Source organism: Salvelinus namaycush, chromosome 1 (genome assembly GCF_016432855.1).
Source record: "Salvelinus namaycush isolate Seneca chromosome 1, SaNama_1.0, whole genome shotgun sequence".
Lineage (NCBI taxonomy): Eukaryota > Metazoa > Chordata > Actinopteri > Salmoniformes > Salmonidae > Salvelinus > Salvelinus namaycush.
This window is the reverse complement of record NC_052307.1, coordinates 54,056,368-54,081,021: the sequence shown is the minus strand read 5'-3', so window position 1 is coordinate 54,081,021 and position 24,654 is coordinate 54,056,368. Positions and strand designations below refer to the sequence as shown.

Here is a 24,654-nt window from a genome sequence, read left to right as displayed (position 1 = left end):
CTTTACACCACTGAATACATTGACTATGCAGAGTAATGGAACACCGATAACAAAAGCAAAATAAACAAGTAACATGTTCGATGGCCATTATGATCTGTACATAAGTGATTATGATTTCTCTCTCCATAACAGGAACACCTAAACTATGTGACCGAGATATCCCAAGACGAGCTCTTCATCCTGGACCCTGAGCTGGTCGTCACGGAGACGGTGAGCACCTCACCAGGGATGCCTGATCTGGTTGATTCTTCTGGTGAATTCCCGGAGGCGTCTCCCAAGTTTGGATTCCCATCCTCCTCCTCCTCTTCTCCTCCCCCCTCACCGGGACCCAGGTAAGCGAAGCAGCTGCTGCTCACAGCTTCTAATGGGCATTTCTGTTGGAGATCATTTTAGAAACACTAGATAAAAGATGGGGCAGCTCCACTGGAGCTTTCTGGGGGTTATAACAGTGAATACATATCAGGTCATTTTCTGGGAACCAGTCTGTTTTTTAAAGTGGTTTCCAGCAGTGCTGTTTTGACAGGCTGAAATAGTGTCGTAATAATCAGACTGGAGTGCCCCAGGTCCAGGACACAAAAGTAAAGGCAGAGTAAACCGTGGGCTGAATCTGTGTTTGGACGAACCCTATAACACAATAAAACCGTACGCTCCTCAGGGAGCTGTGCTGATTTTGCCCTACTGAATTATTACTGAGGCGACAGGGAGGAATGCAGGGGCCATGCTCGCCCATTAACCCCCCACCCCATTAAATCTATGAATCATTTAAGTTCTAACTACTGGTCTTCCTAATCACCCTAGGAAGGAGAAGGGCCACACTCACCTTAGAAACGCTCCGCCTCACTATATACTGTATGTTCATCTTTTCAGAAGAAAGGATGTCTTGTGTGCCAGGTGTGGATAGTTCCGTAATTTTCCACAACCAATCTCCTGCACGTGTTGTAGCCTTTTGTGAACGACACAAGTGATGCACACGGAACGAGTCAACCAAGTTACTCGAGTAATACCTTTGAGCTCAACCTTTCCATCCTGTTAAATCGTCTTAAAGTGTTAATAAACTGCCGTGATAAGCCGTCTCTTCATATCTGCTGTGCATTCATCAATATTTCATAGAATCATTTCCGACGTGCATTAGAAGCTGTCAGTCATTTAAAACCTTTGCGTTTCTCCCTGTCATTCTAGCGTATCAACTTTTATTGCTCTATGTTATTCCTAATTGTACAGTAGATGGTTTTCTGTGGAGTTCTGTTCTACAGGTAACTTCCCCTTAGTGGAAGTCTCTCTTCTCTACACTTTAGCTCGGGCCCCGGTCCCCCATCCATTTAGGGATTTAAGGAGAGTTTTAAGAAGAGGGGGTGTGGCAACAGGTTCATGGAGTTCAAACATGACAAAGGCAGATCCTAACCCGGCCCACACGTCCCCGTCCCCCTCCAAAGTAAACATGGTGGGGCTATCTCTGAGGGCGTATGGGATTGTAGCCTCTCTCTTCTCGCCCTGTGGTCTATTGGCACGTCTTCTACAGACTGTCTTTTGATGCTTTCAAAGCAGAGGCCACGTTATTTTTGCCATGTTCTCTCATGCTGCTGGCTGGGGCTTGAAATAGAATTCCTAATAAAAGGATCCCTGTAGTCTAGAAAGACAGGCTGTGGTTGATGTGTTTGGATGTGCAGTGGGGGGTGGGGGCTTGGTCCAGGGGTTTTGGGGGTCTTCTTCAGGTCCTGCAGTAGTAGTTACAATACTTGAAACAGGAACACCTGGACAGTGATGTTTGTGTTGGAGGTAATTTGTCATAGAAGAATGCCACCTTAGTCTCTTGGTTATGTATCAAATCATCAAAGGAAATTTAAGACGATGCACATCCTAACTGTTACATTATTTGCATACTAGCATAAACATCTTTTTTCTCAGAACCAATTAATTTGCTGAACTGATCTTGTACCATTTCTTAACTATTCCTGCTACTGGCTCTGAAGATCCCCGGCTTCTTTGTCCTCCTTTCCCTAATCACAGATCAGTTTAAATGTATATTTTAAAAAAGTGTTTTTTGGGGGGGGGGGGGGGGGGGCAGTAAAGTAAAACATCTATTTCCCTCAAAAACATAACACTTGGATCTTTTGAAAATTGATACTTCTGCAGCCATGTGTGTGTTGCCAGGGCCAATTTATTTTTCTTTCTTCAAATGCAAAGTTGATTGTGTGGGTTGGAATAGGTGGAGGAGGATGAATGTGGGAGGTGATGAGCAAAAACCCAGCGTTCCATCTTAAATGGGAATGAATACAGTACCAATCTGCCTCACTGCTTATGTTTCACTCCCACCTTCCTTAGAATCAAGATTCTATTTCAAAATCACACAAACCCAACAATCGAACATCACAACTGAGATTGAGGGTGGGAGTTGCTCACTCCCAATCTGATTATCCATTTTGCGTTTGACGCTCTTGTCAAAGCAGGATTTGTCTCCATAAAGATGTCTGTTTTTTTTTTTTGTGTCATCGCTGTTTAACTCTTTTCAATAATGTTTTGATCTTCGTGAGCAGGCAGCCAGAGAGTGGGTTGGGCTCCAAACGAGACATGGGGAAGTGGCCGGCTGAGCACGGGGTTAGCCTAGGGTAGGTTTAGGGTTTGGGGGATCGATGAGGTCTATGTCAGGGTCAGATCTATAGTAAGAGCAGTTAGATCAATAAACACACATTCATGAGTCATGATGCTCTCGAGTAATATTGTCGTTTTCTGTGTTCAGTGCTCTTCCTCTGTCGCAATGAATAGCTGCGGTTTTGTAAGCTTTGTTTTGGTACTTCCGTAGTCCTGGAAAGACAAACTAGTCAGATATCAGCTTTGGATCTTTGGAAAACAGTCTTATTAATTTGATGTCAGAGGCTTTCATCATCTTTGTTTCTCATATGATCAGTATTTCATAAATCACCAATCCGATTGAACAGACAATGTGTATGCAGCTGTGCACATCTCGATTAGGACACAAGTGCAGACTGTTCACTCCTGAGAATCTCTACATTTTCTAGGCTCCGCACTTCCCTGGTTCAAGTCCTGCCCTTCAACTTTTCCCCCTGCAAAAGCATCACTGTTTTAGTGAGTTGCTTACTTTCCCTAATTGATCTAAACAACATCCCTACTCCTATATTCCAAAAGATTTTACCCATCAAAATTTTAACAGCTTTTGCATGTTATTTTAGCATTGCAGACACATTTCCTGTATGCCGGGTGTATGCTCTTTGTTCCACTTACCTCTGGTCCTGGTTGGAAGTCAGACATACTAATGTGACGAATGTGGGAGAGATGGAGCGGGTTGGTGGTAGACAGACAGACCCAGCACCACAGCATGATTCAGATCATTACGCTCCACAACAAGACCCCAAGCGTTTAAATAATGATCCACACAGCACTTCTGCTCTTTTGTCGCAGCTCTTCAGTTCAAATGGAATATAAAATGACATTCAATCGAAGTAGAATGTTATTGTTATCTATTATTGGTTGTATTAACAATTTAACACCATTTTATCATTTTAACACTCTCTTTTGCCTTTATTGTAGGAAAACAAGCTTCAAAGCGAGGTGCTGGATGACAGGAACATTTATATTGCATATTAGTGTCTTTTAACTGCAACTTTTTACCATTTTAAGATTTCTCCTATCTTCCATCGCGAACCTTCTTATTCGTTCTTTAGACCCCCATCATTCTATAATTCTGTCTCATATACACAAGTTCTCTCTTTTGCTTTATGCACTCTGCTCCCAATGGTTGAAATGTTCTAGTTTCAATCTTCCAAGTGGGTTCATCTGTACAGTGTGTAGCTTTTTGTACTTGCACTAGATCCCCCCCCCCCCCCCCCAGCAATGTAAACACACTTTATTTTTATATATACAGTGTACAATATATACAAGTACAAAAAACTACACACTGCCCACCTCTGTACATTTGCTTTATTATAATGACAAGAAAAGGCTTAAATGTTTACCTCTGCTTCAGGACCCGGCGGGAATAGATACAGTACTCACTACTTTCTTTCCGTAATGTATACAACGTGTGATGCCATCTCAAACCTCATCATTTCTTATACATACTGTATCTCTCTCTCTCTTCTCTGTCTCTCTCTCTATTTCTCTCTCTCTCCCCTTCTCTCTCTCTTTCAGGATCATGGAGCTCCAGAAGAACACTCAGAGGAAGCGAATATCCAGCGACAGCTCGGTGGTTGAGGCACTGGCACACAACGACTCTCTCAGGTCCAGTAAGCCTGCCCTCACCAGGTGAGAAGAGAGACTAAAACGCAGGGGGGGGGGGTGCCCGGAATTAGGCAGCCCGCCAATCTCCCAAATCACATATTACAGCTTTGATTTTGTTGTTGTAACACACTTCGATCTTTGAAGCTACTTAACATACAATGCAGCCAGCCATACTAGCCTCACACTATGCTATGGTAAGAGGGCTTTAAACACCGTGTTTAACTTCCACTGTGTGTAGGTCCGGCAGTGCCAGACTGTTTTAAGCCTTGGCCATATCCCTGGCAGGGTGTGATATGCTCAGGAGTAGATTGAGGCTGGGGGAGATTTAGCCAACCCTCATTATCGGACAGAACCGGTGTAGCCTCCATCCGCTTTCCTGTCACGCTCGCCTGGACTGAGTAGGAAAGGGGTCGGCCATTAGGAAAGGGTATTGCCCGTGACACTGTTAAGAGTATGGCTCCTTGCAGGTGTACAAATCTACTTAGGCCAGGAATTGTTCCATGAAATAGTCTGCGGTGTCATAGGGTCAATAAAGCAACATTCCATTCTAATTTTTGCAAGGAAATGCATTCTTCACAGTGGAGTTGTACGTATTTGTCATGGTCCATCATTTCAGAAAAGTGTCACGGTTCACCTCCTTGAGTCTCATGAAACTGAGATGACAAGCAGTGAAATATCGTTTTTTTTTCACGGGCAAACGCATCGAAACAACATTTTTGTTTTTGCTTTTATAATATCATTCATTCTTACTACGTGTTTGAACTGAGAATGGTTTGTAGGACTTGTTTTTAGTGCTGATTGCGCTGTGTTTATATTACGTCCCTATATTGGAGCCAGAGAGGAGGGAAAATGACACAGTGTATAACAGCATCCGCCACAGACTCGCCCTTCCAAATTGAATCTGCCATGATATATAAAGACGTTAGGCTGCTCTTTGATATTGTGGCCACACCAATAACAGGCCGCTCACCACCACATACAATACAGGCACTGGAGCCCATTTTGCCATGGCACCCTGAAGGTAAAATTAGAAAATCACTTAACATAAAACAGAGGGTTGGCTAGCTGCGCTCCATTGCTGTACCTATAGCTCCGTCATGGTCTTTGTGCCGGGGCTGCAGCGGGCTGTGAAAATGCAATACAGTCACAAGGGGTGAAGCACTACTATTCCTTTGAGTGAAAGTGCACTTACTGTAAGTTATGCGTACTGCAAGTCGTATTTTTTTTTTTACAGCTGTTGAACTTCAAACTCAACCATACCATCTCAATGTCAATAACCCGTTCTCGAAATTAGGTTTTGTTTGTAGAGGCTTTCCAGTTGTTTCTGTTTCTATTGTTTATCTTGCATGTTTACACATTTATGATTTATCATTTCTGTGCTCATCTGTTTTTTTTGTTGGTCCGTCCATTTGTTTGCTGTTGTCTTAAAGGGCCGGATGTATCCATCGGTCTAACACTACTGCAGCTGAGATCAACCCAACATTGAGGTGAGATCAAAGCCCCCCTTTCACCACATTCACTTTCTTTCTCTTCACCAAGTCACTTTCTCAATTCTGCCCTTTGCATTCTCTGTCACACAAGAATGTATTTACTAAGCAAAGTCTCTGCTTACTAGTTCCTTGGTCTGGAGTCGACACAATATCACAGACCTCCACGCAATGTGCCAGACATGGCATGTTGTCCAGTAGCATCCCAGTGAAGAGAGAGAGTCAGATCTTTGAAACTGAATTTCGAAGGGAATCTTCTTTTTTTTATGGTGTGTCATGGTAACATTGTCCTTAAAATAGTATCATATTTTCCTCCCAGCTTGGCAGGATGCTTGTGAGAATGTGGGGATGGCATTCAGCTGCTGATGGAACCATATGGCACAAACAGGCCCATGTGCTCCCTCTCGCTGTCACCGTGCCTCATCCCCTTTTTTACATACAAATAGCTCCATTTGGACAGCTGAGAGAGAGAGCGAGAGAGACTGCCTTAGAGTATTCACATTTGGCACATCCTCACATTTGATTTTACAATGAATTATGTGTCATTGTTTTTGCCACTCTTGTTTGTCAGCGACGCTAATTCACTGTTGATTGAGTCTCGTCTGGAGGCAAATTTGCATGATGGATCCTCTCCATGTCCACTGAGATGACGAATGAGAAGTTGCATCTTCTGAACGCTGTCATGCAGCACCGCAAAGCCACTCCAAACAGGAGCCGCATGAAATTACTCCGAATTTAAGTTTTGCTTGTCACTTCAGTGATCTGCCAAACAGACTGATTAATGTATTTTGTCATTTTTCCTTGCCAGATTTTTCCCTGTGTAATGCTTCCCTGTCGTGCAATTATAATTATTTCCAATGTCGTAATTCATTTGAGATTTGGAGCTTTTCTTTTTTCTTGATGTCCGGGTAAAATGCTAAGGATGCTAGCAAGGGATTTGTTTTTATATTGAATGGGTGATTAGACAGTAATCAGCTAGTCTTTGAAGAGAGGTTATTTGAGCCTTGATAGAAAGGCAATCACTGTCAGCTTTTCCTCTGATGTTTGGTTCAACAAATCCGCTTAAATGAACATGTAACATCCACCAAGGTGGCGTTAGAAGATGTCACATTTTATGTTCTTTATTCACTGTATTTTGTAATGATCGTGCTCATCTGTGTGTAATGCATGTTCCTACTATAAAGGAGGTTGTTATTTGCAGAGTGTGTCTTGACTGCATGGACAGTAGAAGGTAATGGCAGAAGATGTAATCATGTTGATTTGCACAGCAGCTCCACGTAGATGGGCTCAAGCTCTAAAATGTAAGCTTCCCAGGGCATCACAATCAATACATGTGTACAGTATGACGGAAACCTTGTATTTACCGTTCAATAAATACTGTAGGGAGCTCTGATAGACCAGAGCACACAATCCAGCATGCATCAAACATTCTGAAACATTGTTAAATGAACGATGGTAAGAAAAGATGGCACCCCCATACCATTGTTGACTCAATGTTTGTGTTTTCGAAAGATCTATGTGCTGAAACGAACCACCAGGTCCTCTAGTTGCCTAGCATACCTTATTCTGAGACAGACCGTCTTTTCTCACTTACGCAGGAATGTACAGACTGTTTGCATTAACGATCTGCGGGATGACAAATTGTTAACAGCTTTGGCCTCTAAGCATCCAGCAGGCTTGCTTTTCACTTCCTAATAAGAAAAGATGATCCACCATTTTTAAAACCACATTCTGGAGTCTGTTTTTCTGCCGAGCTGCAGCCCTGCCACTTTGCTTGGAACCGAATGTAATTCATTGAAATGACCATTCAACAGCAGTGAATCTTGCAGCGTGTGTCTTTAAGGGCAATCCTGTTGCTTTGGCTTTAGCTCAATTGATTAACATTGTCTATAGTCATGCAGGCAACCTTGATTCTATGATGCAGATCAGTTGATGTCTATCAGCTGCTGGGGTCATTGTGGAGAGGAGGAGGAGGAGGAAAGGGGGGGATGAGATCACATAATGAGTAACCTTGCCTGAGACCTGAAGACTGATGTTTATTCACAGAGCTAATGCCTAGGCATTAGTTTGACTGTAGAAGGGCACACATAAAAGCTTCTGAAGTCCTTCTCCCTGTGATTGGAGAATAACTGTCTGGTTGGTGGAGATGTATGTGTCTGGACTGTAGAGGCTAGGCTCCTCTAATTATGAGGTGAAGCAGATATTCGAGTAAACTGTGTGTAATCTGCCCTGGATCTCCCTCACACTGACAATCCATTAGCGACAGAGGTTAGGCCAGTGGTTTGGGGCTTGATGTTGCCTGGCACATCTTAGCTGCATATTTTGTTCCCACTCTCAAAGGAAATTGCTGCCAGGATCCCAGGGCTTGAACATATGCTTTGCCCGATTGTGATCACTTTTTCTTAACTTTAGTCTGCTTCTCTTGTTTCCATACCAACATATATTCTTTTTTAAACCCTGATAGTGTTCTGTTTGTCACAGGCACTGTAAAGGAACTGATAATGTAGTTTGATTTAATGTAAGACTGGAATACTCATTACATTTTCATGAAGTGTGGGTGAAACTGAATGGCTTTAGTAAATCAAAGCACACTTTCCTCTTAAGATATATCTTACTTGCATGGTTCTTTTTCAGGAACTGTATCACACACAATACATGGCCTACATGTACAGTTGAAGTCGAAGTTTACATACACCTTAGCCAAATACATTTCAACTCAGTTTTTCACAATTCCTGACATTTAATCCGAGTAAAAATTCCCTGTCTTAGGTCAATTAGGATCACCACTTTATTTTAAGAATGTGAAATGTCAGAATAATAGTAGAGAGAATGATTTATTTCAGCTTTTATTTCTTTCATCACATTCCTAGTGGTTCAGAAGTTTACATACACTCAATTAGTATTTTGTAGCATTGCCTTTAAATTGTTTAACTTGGGTCCAATGTTTCGGGTAGCCTTCCACAAGCTTCCCACAATAAGTTGGGTGAATTTTGGCCCATTCCTCCTGACAGAGCTGGTGTAACTGAGTAAGGTATGTAAGGCCTCCTTGCTCGCACACACTTTCAGTTCTGCCCACAAATTTTCTATGGGATTGAGGTCAGGGCTTTGTGATGGCCACTCCAATACCTTGACTTTGTTGTCCTTAAGCCATTTTGCCACAACTTTGGAAGTATGCTTTGGGTCATTGTCCATTTGGAAGACCCATTTGCGACCAAGCTTTAACTTCCTGACTGATGTCTTGAGATGTTGCTTCAATATATCCACATCATTTTCCATCCTCATAATGGCTATTTTGTGAAGTGCACCAGTCCCTCCTGCAGCAAAGCACCCCCTCAACATGTGCTGCCACCCCTGTGCTTCACGGTTGGGATGGCGTTCTTCGGCTTGCAAGCCTCCCCCTTTTTCCTCCAAACATAATAATGGTCATTATGGCCAAACAGTTCTATTTTTGTTCCATCAGACCAGAGGACATTTCTCCAAAAAGTATGATCTTTGTCCGCTTGTGCAGTTGCAAACCGTAGTCTCGCTTTTTTATGGTGGTTTTGGAGCAGTGGCTTCTCCCTTGCTGAGCGGCCTTTCAGGTTGTGTCGATATAGGACTCGTTTTACTGTGGATACAGAATCTTTTGTACCTGTTTCCTCCAGCATCTTCACAAGGTCCGTTGCTGCTGTTCTGGGATTGATTCGCACTTTTTGCACGAAAGTACATTCATCTCTAGGAGACAGAACTTCCTGAGCGGTATGACGGCTGCGTGGTCCCATGGTTTTTATACTTGTGCACTATTGTTTGTACAGATGAACGTGGTACCTTCAGGCGTTTGGAAATTGCTCCCAAGGATGAACCAGACTTGTGGAGGTCTACAATTTTTCTTCTGAGGTCTTGGCTGATTTCTTTTGATTTTCCCATGATGTCAAGCAAAGGGGCACTGAGTTTGAAGGTAGGCCTTGAAATACATCCACAGGTACACCTCCAATTGACTCAAATTATGTCAATTAGCCCATCAGAAGCTTCTAAAGCCATGACATCATTTCATGGAATTTTCCAAGCTGTTTAAAGGCACAGTCAACTTAGTGTATGTAAACCTCTGACCAACTGTAATTGTGATACAGCGAATTATAAGTGAAATAATCTGTCTGTAAACAATTGTTGGAAAAATTACTTGTGTTATGCACAAAGTAGATGTCCTAAACGACTTGCCAAAACTATAGTTTGTTAACAGGAAATTTGTGGAGTGTTTGAAAAAGGAGTTTTAATGACTCCAACCTAATTGTATGTAAACTTCTGACTTCAACTGTAAATACCACATGGCTGGCGCTCTCTCTTTCATCGAATGTGGCACGGTAGCTGTTGCCTTCATGAGGAGCTTACTTTATGATCCCCTGAGCTTATGAACACTGGACCCATAGCTACCACTTTTTCTTGCTAGCGTCTGCCTCCTCCACAGTCAACCAGCCTAATGACTAGTGATGGGGGGAAATTCCCAGCCCTACCAATGACGTGTGCTAGAAACCAGCTGACAGGAAGCCAGCTGCCTTTTGTCAAGAGTTTTAAATATGGAACTTTGACAAGATGCTCAACGTCTTTGATCAAAGTTTTATCTAGGGAGTGAGACTGTAGTGAGGGGTGGATGGAGACAGACTGGGTAGTTGTGAGAGACTCCTGGGCTGATGAGAGAGACTGTGGGCTCTGTGTGGTTTAATTACCTCTAACAGGGGAAAGCAGGCCCATTAGTAACCCACAGACACATAGGACTCCCAGACCTTGGGGAAAGACTTGTTACAGGGATTATTTTCTCCTCAGATTTACCATGATCAGAATGTGTTGCTTTGCACAGCAAGCATCTGCTCTGTTGCGTCTAATTGTATTGTTTTCCAAGTCCAGGTGATTGTACTGATCAAGGTTTCCAACAGATTAGACCAGGTCTCTCCAACTCTGTTCCTGGAGAGCTACAGTCCTGTAGGTTTTCACTCCAACCCTAATCTAACGCACCTGATTCTAATATTTAGCTGGTTGATCACCTGAATCAGGTTAGTTACAACTGGGTTGGGACGAAAACCTACACGAGGGTAGCTTTCCAGGAACAGGAATTTTCAGACGGTTTCTAAAAGCGTATACTCTGTCTGATGAAGATTTTTCCTTCTAATTCACTACCATTTTCCCAAACCAAACTAGTACAAATACAGCTGTATTCCACCTGAAAATCAAGATGGGTTTGTTTTGTAAGATTGTAATAATGCTTTATTTATTCACCCAAATGTCTTAATCTTTTAATATCGATATGGCTTTACTAAATGCTTGTTTGGCCATTAATCCTGGTAGATGGCCACTCAGAGCAAGTGGTACAACATCTTCATGACCAGTATAGTATCTATTTAGGCAGGGATTTTTTATTCTCCATGAATACAATTTATTTGATTTATTTAACCTTTATTTAACTTGGCAAGTCAGTTATTATCTACAATGACGGCCTACCAAAAGGCAAAAGGCCTCCTGCGGGGATGGGGCTGGGATTAAAAATAAATGTAAATAAAATATAGAACAAAACACATCACAACAAGAGAGACAACACTACACAAAGAGAGACCTAAGACAACAACATAGCATGGTAGCAAGACATGACAACAACATGGTAGCAACACAACATGGCAGCTACACAACATGGTAGCAGCACAAAACATGGTACAAACATTATCGGGCACAGACAACAGCACAAAGGGCAAGAGGGTAGAGACAACAAGCAAAGCGGCCACAACTGTCAGGAAGAGTGTCCATGATGGAGTCTTTGAATGACGAAATTGAGATAAAACTGTCCAGTTTGAGTATTTGTTGCAGCTCGTTCCAGTCGCTAAGCGGCAGCGCACTGAAAAGACGAGTGAACAAGGGGACCTTTACCGGAATGTGACTGGCAGAACGGGTGTTGTATGTGGAGGATGAGAGCCGCAGTAGATATCTCAGATAGGAGGGAGTGAGGCCTAAGAGGGTTTTATAAATAAGCATCAACCAGTGGGTCTTGCGACGGGTGTACAGAGATTACCAGTTCACAGAAGAGTATAGAGTGCAGTGATGTTTCCTATAAGGAGCATTGTTGGCAAATCTGATGGCTGAATGGTAAAGAACATCTAGCCGCTTGAGAGCACCCTTACCTGTCGATCTATAAATTACGTCTCCAAAATCTAGCATGGGTAGGATGGTTATCTGAATCAGGGTTAGTTTGGCAGCTCGGGTGAAAGAAGAGCGATTACGATAAAGGAAACCAAGTCTAGATTTAACCTTCGCCAGCAGCTTTGATATGTGCTGAGAGAAGGACAGTGTACCGTCTAGCCATACTCCCAAGTATAAGGTGACTACCTCAAGCTCTAAACCCTCAGAGGTAGTAATCACACTTGTGGGGAGAGGGGCATTGTTCTTACCAAACCACATGACCTTTGTTTTGGAGGTGTTCAGAACAAGGCAGAGAAAGCTTGTTGGACAGTAAGAAAGCTTTGTTGTAGAGAGTTTAACACAAAATCCGGGGAGGGGCCAGCTGAGTATAAGACTGTATAATCTGCATATAAATGGATGAGAGAGCTTCCTACTGCCTGAGCTATGTAGTTGATGTATATTGAGAAGAGCGTTGGGCCTAGGATCGAGCCTTGGGGTACACCCTTGGTGGCAGGCAGTGGCTGAGACAGCAGATGTTCTGACATTATACACTGCACTCTTTGAGAGCGGTAGTTAGCAAACTAGGCCAAAGATCCCTCAGAGACACCAATACTCCTTAGCCGGCCCACAAGAATGGAATGGTCAAAAGCTTTGGCCAAGTAAATAAAAATAGCAGCACAACATTGCTTAAAATCAAGGGCAATGGTGACATCATTGAGGACCTTTAAGGTTGCAGTGACACATCCATAACCTGAGCGGAAACCAGATTGTATACCAGAGAGAGTACTATAGATATCAAGAAAGCCAGTCAGTTGATTATTGACAAGTTTTTCCAACACTTTTGATAAACAGGGCAAACTAGAAATAGGCCTGTAACAGTTAGGATCAGCTTGATCTCCCCCTTTAAATAAAGGACAAACCGTGGCTGCCTTCCAAGCAATGGGAACCTCACCAGAGAGAAGAGACAGGTTAAAAAGGTCAGAGATAGGCTTGGCGATTATAGGGGCAGCAACCTTAAAGAAGAAAGGGTCTAAACCATCTGACCCAGATGTTTTTTTGGGGTCAAGTTTAAGGAGCTCCTTTAGCACCTCGGACACAGTGACCGCCTGAAGGGAGAAACTTTGTTGCTGGGCAGGGGAAAAAGAGGGAATAGCATTTTGGCTTGTTGCATTAGAAGCGTTGGGAGATGAGGAAATGTTGGACGGGCAAGGAGGCATGGCTGAGTCAAATAGGAATCCTGACTTAATGAAGTGGTGATTAAAAAGCTCAGCCATGTGTTTCTTGTCAGTAACAACCACATCACATGGGCAGCTTTGAGAAGGAGGGTTTATTCTCCAGGTCTTTAACCGTTTTCAAGAACGTCTTGGAGTTAGACCCACAGAGAGAGAGAGAGAACTGCTCTTTAAAGTAACTAACTTTGGCCTTCCGGATAGCCTGAGTGCACTTTTTTTCTCATTTGCCTGAATGAAAGCCAGTCAGCGTGAGTATGCATGTGCATGTAACTCTGCAAGATCATTGTCGAACCAGGGGCTGAACCTGTTTTTCATTCTCATTTTCTTTACGGGGGCATGTTTGGTAACAATATCACTGAAGATATCAATGGTCTCTGACCCTCTAATGTTCTTTATATATTCACACCTTTCATACCAATTATTGTTTACCGCTTCTGCTCTGTGCTAATAACAAAGATGAAGAACCAGTCTTTAGCCCAGCCTGAGAGGGGTGGGGTTGACCAGGAAGTCAGTAGGATAATCTGTCTGGTCAGTACAGGGCCTGCTCCTCAGACAGTCAGTCTCGGCTTCACTGTTCCTGCCTGTGTGCGTTTGATGTTACAGTCTTGTGTCAGTTCTCAGTGGATTAGTGTGTGGGGGATTTGGCTTCCGGCAAACAGACAGCCCAGCCAGGATCAGACAGTAACATAACCTGGAGTGACAGCAGGGAGGCCTAAGAGCTGCCTCTCCGTCCACTCACACTGCCTTACTGACACAGCTCTGTGTGCGTGTGTGTGTTTGGCTAAAACAGAATGGAGGAGAGGGAGGGAGGGGTAGCTCCTTTGGCTGCAAACACACGTATTAGAATCTTTTACCTTGGGCTAGTTGGCAGGCAAGGGACGCCTGGAAAAACAGAGCACATCAATGGACTGTCTAATTAACCCCACCATCTCTCCTCTGAACCAACACCAAATCCATGCAACCGAAGTAAGTCTTTTTGTGGGACATTTTGTTTTGTGGATTTGGTTTGTTTTAGTTTTTTTCCTATCATGGATGCTTGCTATGAAAACCCAAGGGGTGCAGAGAGGTGGGCTTTGCATGCATTTGTTTTGTAGACTGAGAAGTTAACTGTTTTATATTCCTTTAATTGTGTCCTGTTCTCGATCTCCCCCAGGTCGGAGAAGAATACACTGTGCAATACAGACAAAGGTAAAGCAAACACATTTTGAATTGTTAACACTAGGTGATTATAAATTGACGCAGTTAACTTGGCAGCAAGTGGATGTGGGCCAATCGGTGCCCACAACTGTTTTGCTCTCGTGCTTGATGTTTTGAAAAATCGAGGTTTAAGAAACTGATATCCACCGCCAGCTAATTCCTGTCAGAATTAAGTTTCACTATGAATAATGACAATGTCGAACGATTAGAGCCTGGTGTTTATTTGAGCTGGATTCAAGAGGTGGCTAAAAAACGTCTTAGCCTTTGTGGCCCTGCTTGAACAAGCCCCCGCAAGTTCACTTGCCATCATGCAAAGGGTCCCCCCCCCCCCCCCCCCCCACCCAAAAAAATCTTGGCCCTTAAGATATGCATTTCACGGCATTTGAACTAGAGTGCTGCGGGGAAGGGTTATTAAAATTCACACGAAACATTAGCGTTCAAGTCCATCCCTCAAAGATTCTGGCGTGAGTCCAGTCGGGATATATTCTCAAAACCTGACTTGGCATCTCTCGAGTTGTTTTCTTAAAATAAATATACATATATATTTCCAGTAGCAGCCCCTTTTTTAATTCTGGTTGTTCAGCTCTGACAGCAGGAGTCTCGAGCATATCTCCAGACACAGACGTCGTGGTAGCAACTGTTTGACTTGCAGAGCTGGCTAACTGAGATTTGGGAGAATGCTGTGGGGAATTTTGAGTTGACTGTTTTCCTGCCTCGACGGAAAACATGCAGATGGGTGGATTAGGGTGAATAATCTACAAAGGGCATTTTGGTGCTTTGAACAAGGATTTGCCGTATTGAGACTGAACCCAAGAACTCAACAGCCGCTAATGTGATTATCTGTGTTAATTTAAAACCTTTCATGATCCAGTGTTTAAATACTGAGTCTCTACTGAAGGCAGCAACCTGCATGTTGCTCTCATTACTGTCCATGTTAGCTGAGTAAATAGATTGATGTTTTTGCGCGTCAATTCAGTTTGAGGTTCCTTTCCCAAGACTGTCAGTCTTACGTAAGATATATAGTACAGATAGTACTAAAACAAAACGAGCAAGTGCCCCATAAAGAACTATTAATGAACACTGGCACTCTGCTCAGATCTTTCCCCAAAGGACACTGTCATGTATTATGGTCTGCTATTGTTATGACTACTGAATCTATAGCCTCCTCTCATATCTCTACCCTCTTACTGTACACATATTTCTCATTACTTACAGTATCACCAGAAGTGTTGATTGAATGTGTGAAGAGCAAGGACCATCTGAAGGTGAGTGGCAGCCACAGTGGCCAGTGGATATGCTCACTGCATATAGGTCTATATACTGTATAGCGAATGTAGGCTCACTAATTGATACATTCAACAAGGGAATGATGATCACTTCTGTCATGACTTTACCTCAGGGTAAGCATTTCTCTAGTCGGCTAGGAATAAAAATGCAGTCTATTCCCCCATTCCTCGAGACATGCGGTCACTTTCCCCACGCCTCCAGACATAACAATGTGCCCTCTTCTCCCAGCTGAAGGAGCTGCACAAACTGGGAGCCGACCTGTCACTGCAGGACCCCTCAGGATGCACCCTGCTCCACTATGCTGTGGACACTGGTAGCAAGGACACTGTCAAATACATCCTGGACAATGGTAGGGACAAGGCGATACATATATGTGTTCTATTAAAGTATGTGGGTAGGACCTCTCCCTTTCATTATTTATTTGAGGCTAAATTGATTTTATTGATGTATTATATTAAGTTAAAATAAGTGTTCATTCAGTATTGTTGTAATTGTCATTATTACAAATAAATAAATAAAATCGTCCGATTAATCGGTATCGGCTTTTGTGGTCCTCCAATAATCCGTATCGGCGTTGAAAAATCACAATCGGTCGACCTCTACCTTGGAGCATTGTAATTGGTTTAGGGATATGCTTTGAAATGTCTCTCCCCCCCCCCTCCCAAAAAACAGCACCCACAGATATCCTGGATGTAACAGAAAAAGAAAAGTAAGTTTAAGACATGGATTTTGAAATGCTCATTTTACACACATTCTGTGTGATGTATCTAGTTAACGTTTTTTAAATAGAAAGTTACACTCATTGGATCTACTCTGTCTGTCTTCATCTCTCTCGGTCTCAGTGGGGAGACAGTGTTGCACAAAGCAGCGTCACTGTGCCAGAGGACTATCTGTCACTACCTGGTAGAGGCAGGGGCATCCCTCATGAAGACAGACTTACAGGTGAGAGCAACGCTCCCTCTTCCCTCATTGCTTTACTCTTTATTCGGCCAAAATAAGCCAAGTTGATGCATAGGTTACCCCTGAGAAGGGTTTTATACAGTGGATAGGGCGGCAGGTAGCCTAGCGGTTAAGAGCATTGGGCCCGAAAGGTCGCTGGTTCAAGTCCCCGACCTGACTAGGTGAAAAATCTGCCGTTGTGCCCTTGAGCAATGTACTTAACCCTAATTGCTCTTGTAAGTTGCTCTGGATAAGAGCGTCTGCTAAATTACTAAAATGTCAAATGGATAAGTGGTGGGTATAGAATGGCCTAATCATCATCCAGAAGGAAAATTAGCTCGTCTTTCTTATGACAAGCTAATTATACACCGGGTGAGGGAGCATTACAGCGGTGCCCTACACGTCCCCTCTGAACCAAACTTGCCAGATGTCTGCAAAGTCAATTAAAGTACTTACCTCCCAAGTGGCTCCATCATAAAATGTCTTATGTGTTTACCCTCTCCTGCAGAGATAGCCAATTGGATACATTTGTTTCAGTGTGTGGAAAGCAGTTGGAGCATAAGGCTTACATTTTTTTACTACAGTATTTCACACGCATCCTCCTTCTGAAGACCCCACAAATGGTTTTTATCTCCGATTTCTGTCCTGGAAGGCTCAGACGTTACCACATATTTAAGATTTCTTGATTCTCATGTCAAGGCTTGAAGAATTTTCTTGTACAAAATCTCACTGCCAAATGGTGTGTCTTCAGTGTAGTCTCTCTCGTACTGTAAGCGACTGACAGAATGCTTGAGGTGTCACTAGGGAGGATTGTAGTCCTGGCCAGTCGGTTCTATCATGCATTGAACGTACTCTGGTACTGTAGCTCTCCTCGAAATGAAACATTCCCATGACATTCAGCAACTCAGCAACCTCCCTCTATCCTGTACCCCCCCTCTCTCTCTCTCTCTGCCTTCAGTGAGCTAGCAGTGAGTATAAGCAATGATGAAAAATGTAATCTTTCAGGATTTGGGGCAAGTCTGATTCATACCCTGTGGCCTTGGGATGCAGTTCAGCCTGGCTTTCTTTCCTCTCCGCCGTCTCTTCATCCTGCCACCCTTTCTGCCTGTCGGTCTTTCTCACTCACAGTACATTCACTCTTGGCCTTGAGATGTCAGCATATCTTAGCAATTACTTTTCCTGTCTTTTTGTCTCACCCTCTCGCCATGTTCTCTGCTCTCTCTTCTCTCTTCTTTCTCTCTTATGAGTTTTGTTGGGCTCAGCGCTTAAAAAAACAAGCACTTAGAAATAATTGATTTTGTGAAATCTTAAATGGTACAGGAGCTCTGGGATGAATCAGAAAACCTTTATTGAATCTAAAAACATTCTAGATTTGCTTTTGCACACCGACATTTGGTGCATATTCACTGTTGATAACTGGAAATATTAAATCTAAACCATGATGAAATCTTAATACAAATGATTCCTACATCTCAAAAATAATTGCAGACTGATCTTTGACTCTGCGGCTTAATGTTTAGACCTCAGGAGAAATAGATGCTGCCTTAATTAAAGTTGGGTTCTTCATTGCAGTCTTTTATGTTGAGCAAGTTGCCTCTCTTGTGCTGCAGGGTGACACACCAAAGCATCGTGCAGAGAAGGCCAAGGATGCAGAGCTGGCTGCCTACCTGGAGAACCGGCAGCACTACCAGATGATCCAGAGAGAGGACCAGGAGACAGCCGTGTGACTCTGCTCCTTGACCTCCAGCACCACTTCCCTATCACCTAACCCTGTGCCAAACCTACTTTAGCTAAAAAAAACGTAAACTCGCCGGAGAAGACGGTCAAAAGGTAGCCAGTGTTGTATTCTCCTGCCAGGGAGTTGGTTGGAGTTCTACCAGATGAGAGACTTGTCAGATCCACCATGTGAGATGATTGTGACCAGTGGACTTGATTATTGCACTGCCCCCCCCCCCCCCCCCAAAAAAAAGCGGATGTTTTTTGTCGGAACGCTTGGAAGAGATGGTTCTTCTGTTTCATTTTTTTCCCCCAGCTTGTGTTGCGCTTGCGATCCACCTAGACTGAATGTTGAAATGGTTATGTAGAGAATTGTGCTCCAAGGTTTTAGGACAGGGTCCTGGCTAATTGAATGTCTAGGTAATTGTATTATTATACGCTCCGATGGAGCTGTATCTCTCTGTGTCTATAAAAGCAGCATGAGCGTTTCAACTGTACGGATCACAATGACTCAGTGGATTTCAAAAGGGTATTAACACTCTGATCTGTAGGCCAGCTGTCTTTAAGGCTACCAAAAATGTCATTATTTTGATGACGTTTTTATTTGTTTATAGTACTGCTGTTGATTTCTTTATTTTTTATTTGTTGACTGATTTGTCCACCCATAATGCAGTGTAATGGGATAAAACTATCCACGAAAGTGGGGAATTTTTTACGTAACACTTTTCTCATTACCAAACGATTTGAATTGAATACATCAATGTTGTTCTACTTTATGATCACTTGGCAAATGTTTATTTTATTTCTTAAAGTGTTAATAAGGATATTTGGTACTGTACACTTATCGTAGTAGCTCTGTGTTCAAGCAGTTTATGCACTGCAGCTCCAATTGCCTTGATTTTCTTATTTTGTTGGCTGATTCGTTTGTATTTAATGTACTTAATTAAGTCATGGTGTATTTTTATAGCATTTTTAAGCAGATTGATGTTTATATAATTTGTACATATTATAAATTTAACATTTTTGTGTTTGGTCATTATTTACTATAAAATGTGCGTTTTATATGTATTTGTTTCAGAACTACAAAGCATTTCTTCTCTCATATTGTTACAGAAGTCAAAGACGTATTTATTCACCTCAACGTTTTTTTTACCGATTATTTTCAGCGAACTCAAAAATGTTCCAAAGGTTTGGGTTGTAAATTTACAAAGTGTTTGTTGTTGTTTTTTTTACATAAAACAATTATAATTTGTCTAAATAATAACCATCAATTTGAGGTTGCTATTTATTTTCAATAGTTATAATCTCTGTTAAAATATGGCTGGTCATTTAAAACAGAAATAGAATCAAACTTAAGTTATAAAGACCTGTGATGGTGTTCATGTTACATTTACGTAGAGAGTGAGGGGTAGGAATTGGTCTCATTCCAAAAGCTATCCTACTGTATAACTAGCTGACTAGTTTAATGTAGAGCCACAGTAACTGTATTTTGTCAGATTGAAATTAGTTGTTTCTCTGGATGTTTTCTTTAAATTATTTAATCGCTAAACATACTTGTAAAACATACTTGTAAACACGTTAACAAGGTACACTATTTCATATGCAAATTTTTGCTGGATTCTATTTGTTGTCAAAAGTTTCTAGTTTTGACCTTTAAACAATCCATCATGCCTACTAAGATGTATTTCATTGTAAATCATTGCTGTTCTCTATTATGGCCAGATACATGAAGAAATGTAGCCCTGAATCAGCTTTTGTGATAGGAAATATATTGTCAGTGAAAGGCCTCTAGTGTTTCTAATGCCAGACTGAAGATATCAACATATTTTTTATTTGATTATGAAAAGTAAATGAATTGTGTAGTTCTACATCGGTTATTACACTTCATACATAATCATATGTTCCCACATCCATTTTTTGGGGGTACACTTTTTTTAAATTGAATTTTTAACAATAGAAAACATACACATACGAAACGACAACACACAGACGCACACAAACATCCATAACATCACCCCTGCCCAGACCCACCTGCTCACACCCCCATCTCCAGCGCCCGCATCACTCTCCGCCACACAGCCTCAAACTGCACTATTTTGTTTCATGGTCACACTGATTGTCAGTATTTTCATTTTCAATAATGAAGACAGTAGGCCCCCATTTAGTTGACTTCACTATAACTGAAATATTATGTTAGCCTTGAGGCTGAGAAGATTGGATATCATCATTGAGGCATTTATGATTATACTGCATACTGAAAGAGGTGCATATTTGATCAGGTTATGTAACATATATCCTCCTGTTCAGAGACTGACATGGATTTATATAATTTGGATGTATATTAACATCAGGTTTTTATTGAAGCCTATCTACCCGCACTATTTTCTATGTTTTATGTATTTGAGGATCCCAGTTAAACAACTGTAGTTCACTGTGATCTTGGAAAGTACACTGTGGGATCATTTATAACAGGATTTTTCCCAACTTACAGTATATATTTGTCCATTTCCAATGGAAATGGAGATTAAAACAGCATTAGGATATTCACATTTATCAGAGGTTTTCTAAATCAGTTTTCAGTCTAATACCATTGGGGATCCTGATTATGTAGTATGCACAGTGCATGTTATTGTTGATTTGACAGACTTTTATGGAGGCCTTGCATGATCTTTCCTCGAAGAGATGAATTGTGCCACAAAACACAAAAGAATACATTCTTGTAAATGTCTTTTTTATTTTATTTTTGTATTCTTTTTATTTATTTTTTACTTATACAGGTAAGTCGATTAAGATTTATTTTATTTTTTTAAATGACGACTTGTCAACAATATTGAATCAATTACGAAATGGTCAGATTTCTAATGAACATATACAGTGCTTTCGGAAAGTATTCAGACCCCTTGACTTTTTCCAAATGTTGTTACGTTATGGCCTTATTCTAAAATGGGTTAAACAGTTTTTTTCCCTCATCAATCTCCACACAATGCCCCATAATGACAAAGCAAGTATCACATTTACATAAGTATTCAGACCCTTTACTCAGTACTTTGTTGAAGAACCTTTGGCAGTGATTACAGTCTCAAGTCTTATTGGGTATGCCGCTACAAGCTTGGTACACCTGTATTTGGGGAGTTTCTCCCGTTCTTCTCTGCAGATCCTCTCAAGCTCTGTCAGTTTGGATGGGGAACGTCGCTGCACAGCTGTTTTCAGGTCTCTCCAGAGATGTTCGATCGGGTTCAGGTCTTGACTCTGGCTGGTCCACTCAAGACATTCAGAGACTGGTCCCAAAGCCACTCCTGCGATGTCTTGGCTGTGTACTTAGGATCGTTGTCCTGTTGGAAAGTGAACATTCGCCCCAGTCTGAGGTCCTGAGCACTCTAGAGCAGGTTTTCATCAAGGATCTCTCTGTACTTTGCTCTGTTCATCTTTCCCTCAAACCTGATTAGTCTCCTAGTCCCTGCCACTGAAAAACATCCCCACAGCATGATGCTGCCACCACCATGCTTTACCGTAGGGATGGTGCCAGGTTTCCTCCAGACGTGACGCTTGGTATTCAGGCCAAAGAGTTCAATCTTGGTTTCATCAAACCAGAAAATCTTGTTTCTCATGGTCTGAGTCCTTTCGGTGCCTTTTTGAAAACTCTAAGTGGGCTGTCATGTGCCTTTTACTGAGGGGTGGCTTCCATCTGGCCACTCTACCATAAGGCCTGATTGGTGGAGTGCTGCAGAGATGGCCGTCCTTCAGGAAAGTTCTCCCATCTCCACAGAGGAACTCTGGACCTATGTCAGAGTGACCATTGGGTTCTTAGTCACCTCCCTGACCAAGGCCAGCTCTAGGAAGAGTCTTGCTGGTTTCAAACTTCTTCCATTTAAGAATGATGGAGGCCACTGTGTCTTGGGGAACTTCAATGCTGCAGAAATTGTTTGGTACCCTTCCCCAGATCTGTGCCTCAACACAATCCTTTCTCTGAGTTCTATGGACAATTAATTCGACCTCATGGCTTGTTTTTCTCTCTGACATGCACTGTGGGACCTTATATAGACAGGTGTGTGCCTTTCCAAATCATGTCCAATCAATTAACTTTACCACAGGTGGACTCCAATCAAGATGTAGGAACATCTCAAGGATGATCAATGGAAACAGGATGCACCTGAGCTCAATTTCGAGTCTCTTAGCAAAGGGTCTGAATACTTATGGAAATAAGGTATTTCTTTTTTTATACATCTGCAAGAATAAAAAATAAAGTTTTTGCTTTATCATTATGGGGTATTGTGTGTAGATTTATGAGAAAAAATATACAATCCGTTTTAGAATAAGGCTGTAACGTAACACAATGTGGGAAAAAGTCAAGGGGTCTGATTACTTTCCGAATGCACTGTATGTCCAAACCTACCACTGGAATTAAACATGCCAAAATGTACAGAAGAATACGTTGCTCAAACATTTTACATTCTAAAAGTCAGAGACACTTGTTGAATAAGTAAGATTGCTCATGATTCATCTTGACATCACTATCTAAGGGGCGATGCATTTATTAATAATCATGCCTCATTTGATATCCTGGTGAAAGTTGCCTTGGAAACTAAAGACAGCATCTCTCCACAGCATCTTATCTATCGTCTATGATCTCTGATTGAAGCAGTATTTTTTTGGTGTTTAAGTTTCATCAGAAAATATTTCGACAACAGCAGAGGAAAGGCAAAACGGAGCATGTAGTACAAAGTTACCTCTTGAAATTGAGTTGAATAACCTCAGCCTTACAGTAGTAAATTTTGTGCGCTTGTACTACAGTATACAGATTTTAATCTGGCCCAGAGACTTGCTGTCACATCCCAAGCTATTTTTTGACAAGTCCGTCGCTCCATAATGAGTTTTGCTGTTGTCATGTAATTTTCTGTACATTAACTCAACCATTTCGACATCTCACATTGTCACCGTAGCTTTGTGTAGTGCCTTTACCCATAGTTCACGTTGAACCGAAAATACAAGGCTATTATTATCCGACACTATTTCATGTCATGAGCTCTATCCTGTTATGGGGTGTGCAAGAAAACGCTTCCCATAGGTGTTATCACCAAATAATTGATTTTCTATTTGAAATGACACATTCCACAACATGATATTTTAAATGCTAATTTAAAGATGCGGTATGGCCCCACTTTCCATGTTGTCAATTACTGCAAAGAGCACCCTCTCCCATCATTTCCGTATGTCCAGTTATTTTAAAAGTACTATATTCAGTAGAAATCCACAGACGTTGAATTACATACAAGTGGAAAGTGCTATTTGGAATGGCAGGAGCGTGGAACTACCAATGTTATAACTGCATTAATGCATGAGTGCAATGCAGGCATGGGGCTTTCAGTGACTGAATGGGGTCAGACAACTTAAATGCCTCTGACATTTTTAAGGGAGCTCCAGTAGAACAAGGAATGGTAGTTTATGTATATTATCTGTGCTTTATTTTGAGTTGCTGTGCAATTCAGGTGTGAGAGTATCACAATTAAAACAAATAAATAAATATAACATTTAAATGACTGTGCAATATCGTTTTTTTCTTTATTCAATTTCTTTTTCTTTTTTTTTTTACTTCATATAAATAGTGACCAAAACGTGATGGACAGACTGGTGTGCAATGTTGACGATATCAATCTGTATATTTGTTTCTATTGGCTGATTTTTGGTTTTGTTTGTTATTGTCTGCTTGGGGGGAAAAAATAATAAAGGATGGTACTTAAACAACTGTATTTATTCTAATTACTTTCTTGTGAGTGTTTGACTTTATTTATCCTTTCAGTAAAATTGCACTCCTTAATAACCCTGCATTTGTATAAGGTCCTATTCATATTTATCAGCTACCTCAGGTGACCTACTGTACAGGTGATGATTGGCACTGTACACTGACTGATAAGAATGGAGTCCCAAACACACAATGTTTAAAATGGGTTAGAAGGTCACGGTGGGACTGTACCCTCTTGTGTTTGAGGAAGACAGCCTCAATAATTACTGATGAAATCCAAGAACTTGTGATGTAATACAAATGTTTATTCCTCACAATTAGAGGCTATCAAGATGAAATGCCAGCTAATCTATCTATTAATTTGATGGACTCATGACAGCAATCAAAATCAAACTATGTTGCATCGTCATTTTATTCTTGAGCCTTTATTTGGCCTTGCAATGTTACATGCTCTGTCTGGATGACAGCATTGGCTCATATGAGACACTGGTTACAAGTCGAACAATCCTGAACACGCAACCACATAAAGCCATTGCAGTGCAAGTATTGAAAGCCTTTTGAGACTGCACATTTTCCCCTCGTTTGTTGCAAACCATAAAGCTACCCACACCTGTAAAACATTTTTTTTTTTTTTACAAGGATCTGGTAAAAACAAACCGTCCTCATAGGCCATTCGCGG

General features: G+C 41.7%; 1 protein-coding gene across 6 annotated transcripts in view; it reads left to right on the top strand.

Annotated features, from left to right (window-relative positions):
- The window catches only part of LOC120045774 (diacylglycerol kinase zeta-like), a 119,721-nt gene extending 100,222 nt beyond the window's left edge, over nt 1-19,499 (top strand). For all 6 annotated transcript variants that reach the window (XM_038990736.1, XM_038990743.1, XM_038990730.1 and 3 more), the window contains 9 exons: nt 133-332; nt 4,147-4,260; nt 5,667-5,723; nt 14,250-14,284; nt 15,509-15,558; nt 15,809-15,929; nt 16,253-16,289; nt 16,423-16,522; nt 18,130-19,499. In XM_038990736.1, the coding sequence (XP_038846664.1) occupies nt 133-332; nt 4,147-4,260; nt 5,667-5,723; nt 14,250-14,284; nt 15,509-15,558; nt 15,809-15,929; nt 16,253-16,289; nt 16,423-16,522; nt 18,130-18,246 (831 nt within the window). In that variant the 3' untranslated portion in view covers nt 18,247-19,499. The remainder of the gene's footprint in view (nt 1-132; nt 333-4,146; nt 4,261-5,666; nt 5,724-14,249; nt 14,285-15,508; nt 15,559-15,808; nt 15,930-16,252; nt 16,290-16,422; nt 16,523-18,129) is intronic.
- The last annotated feature ends 5,155 nt before the right edge of the window (nt 19,500-24,654 follow it).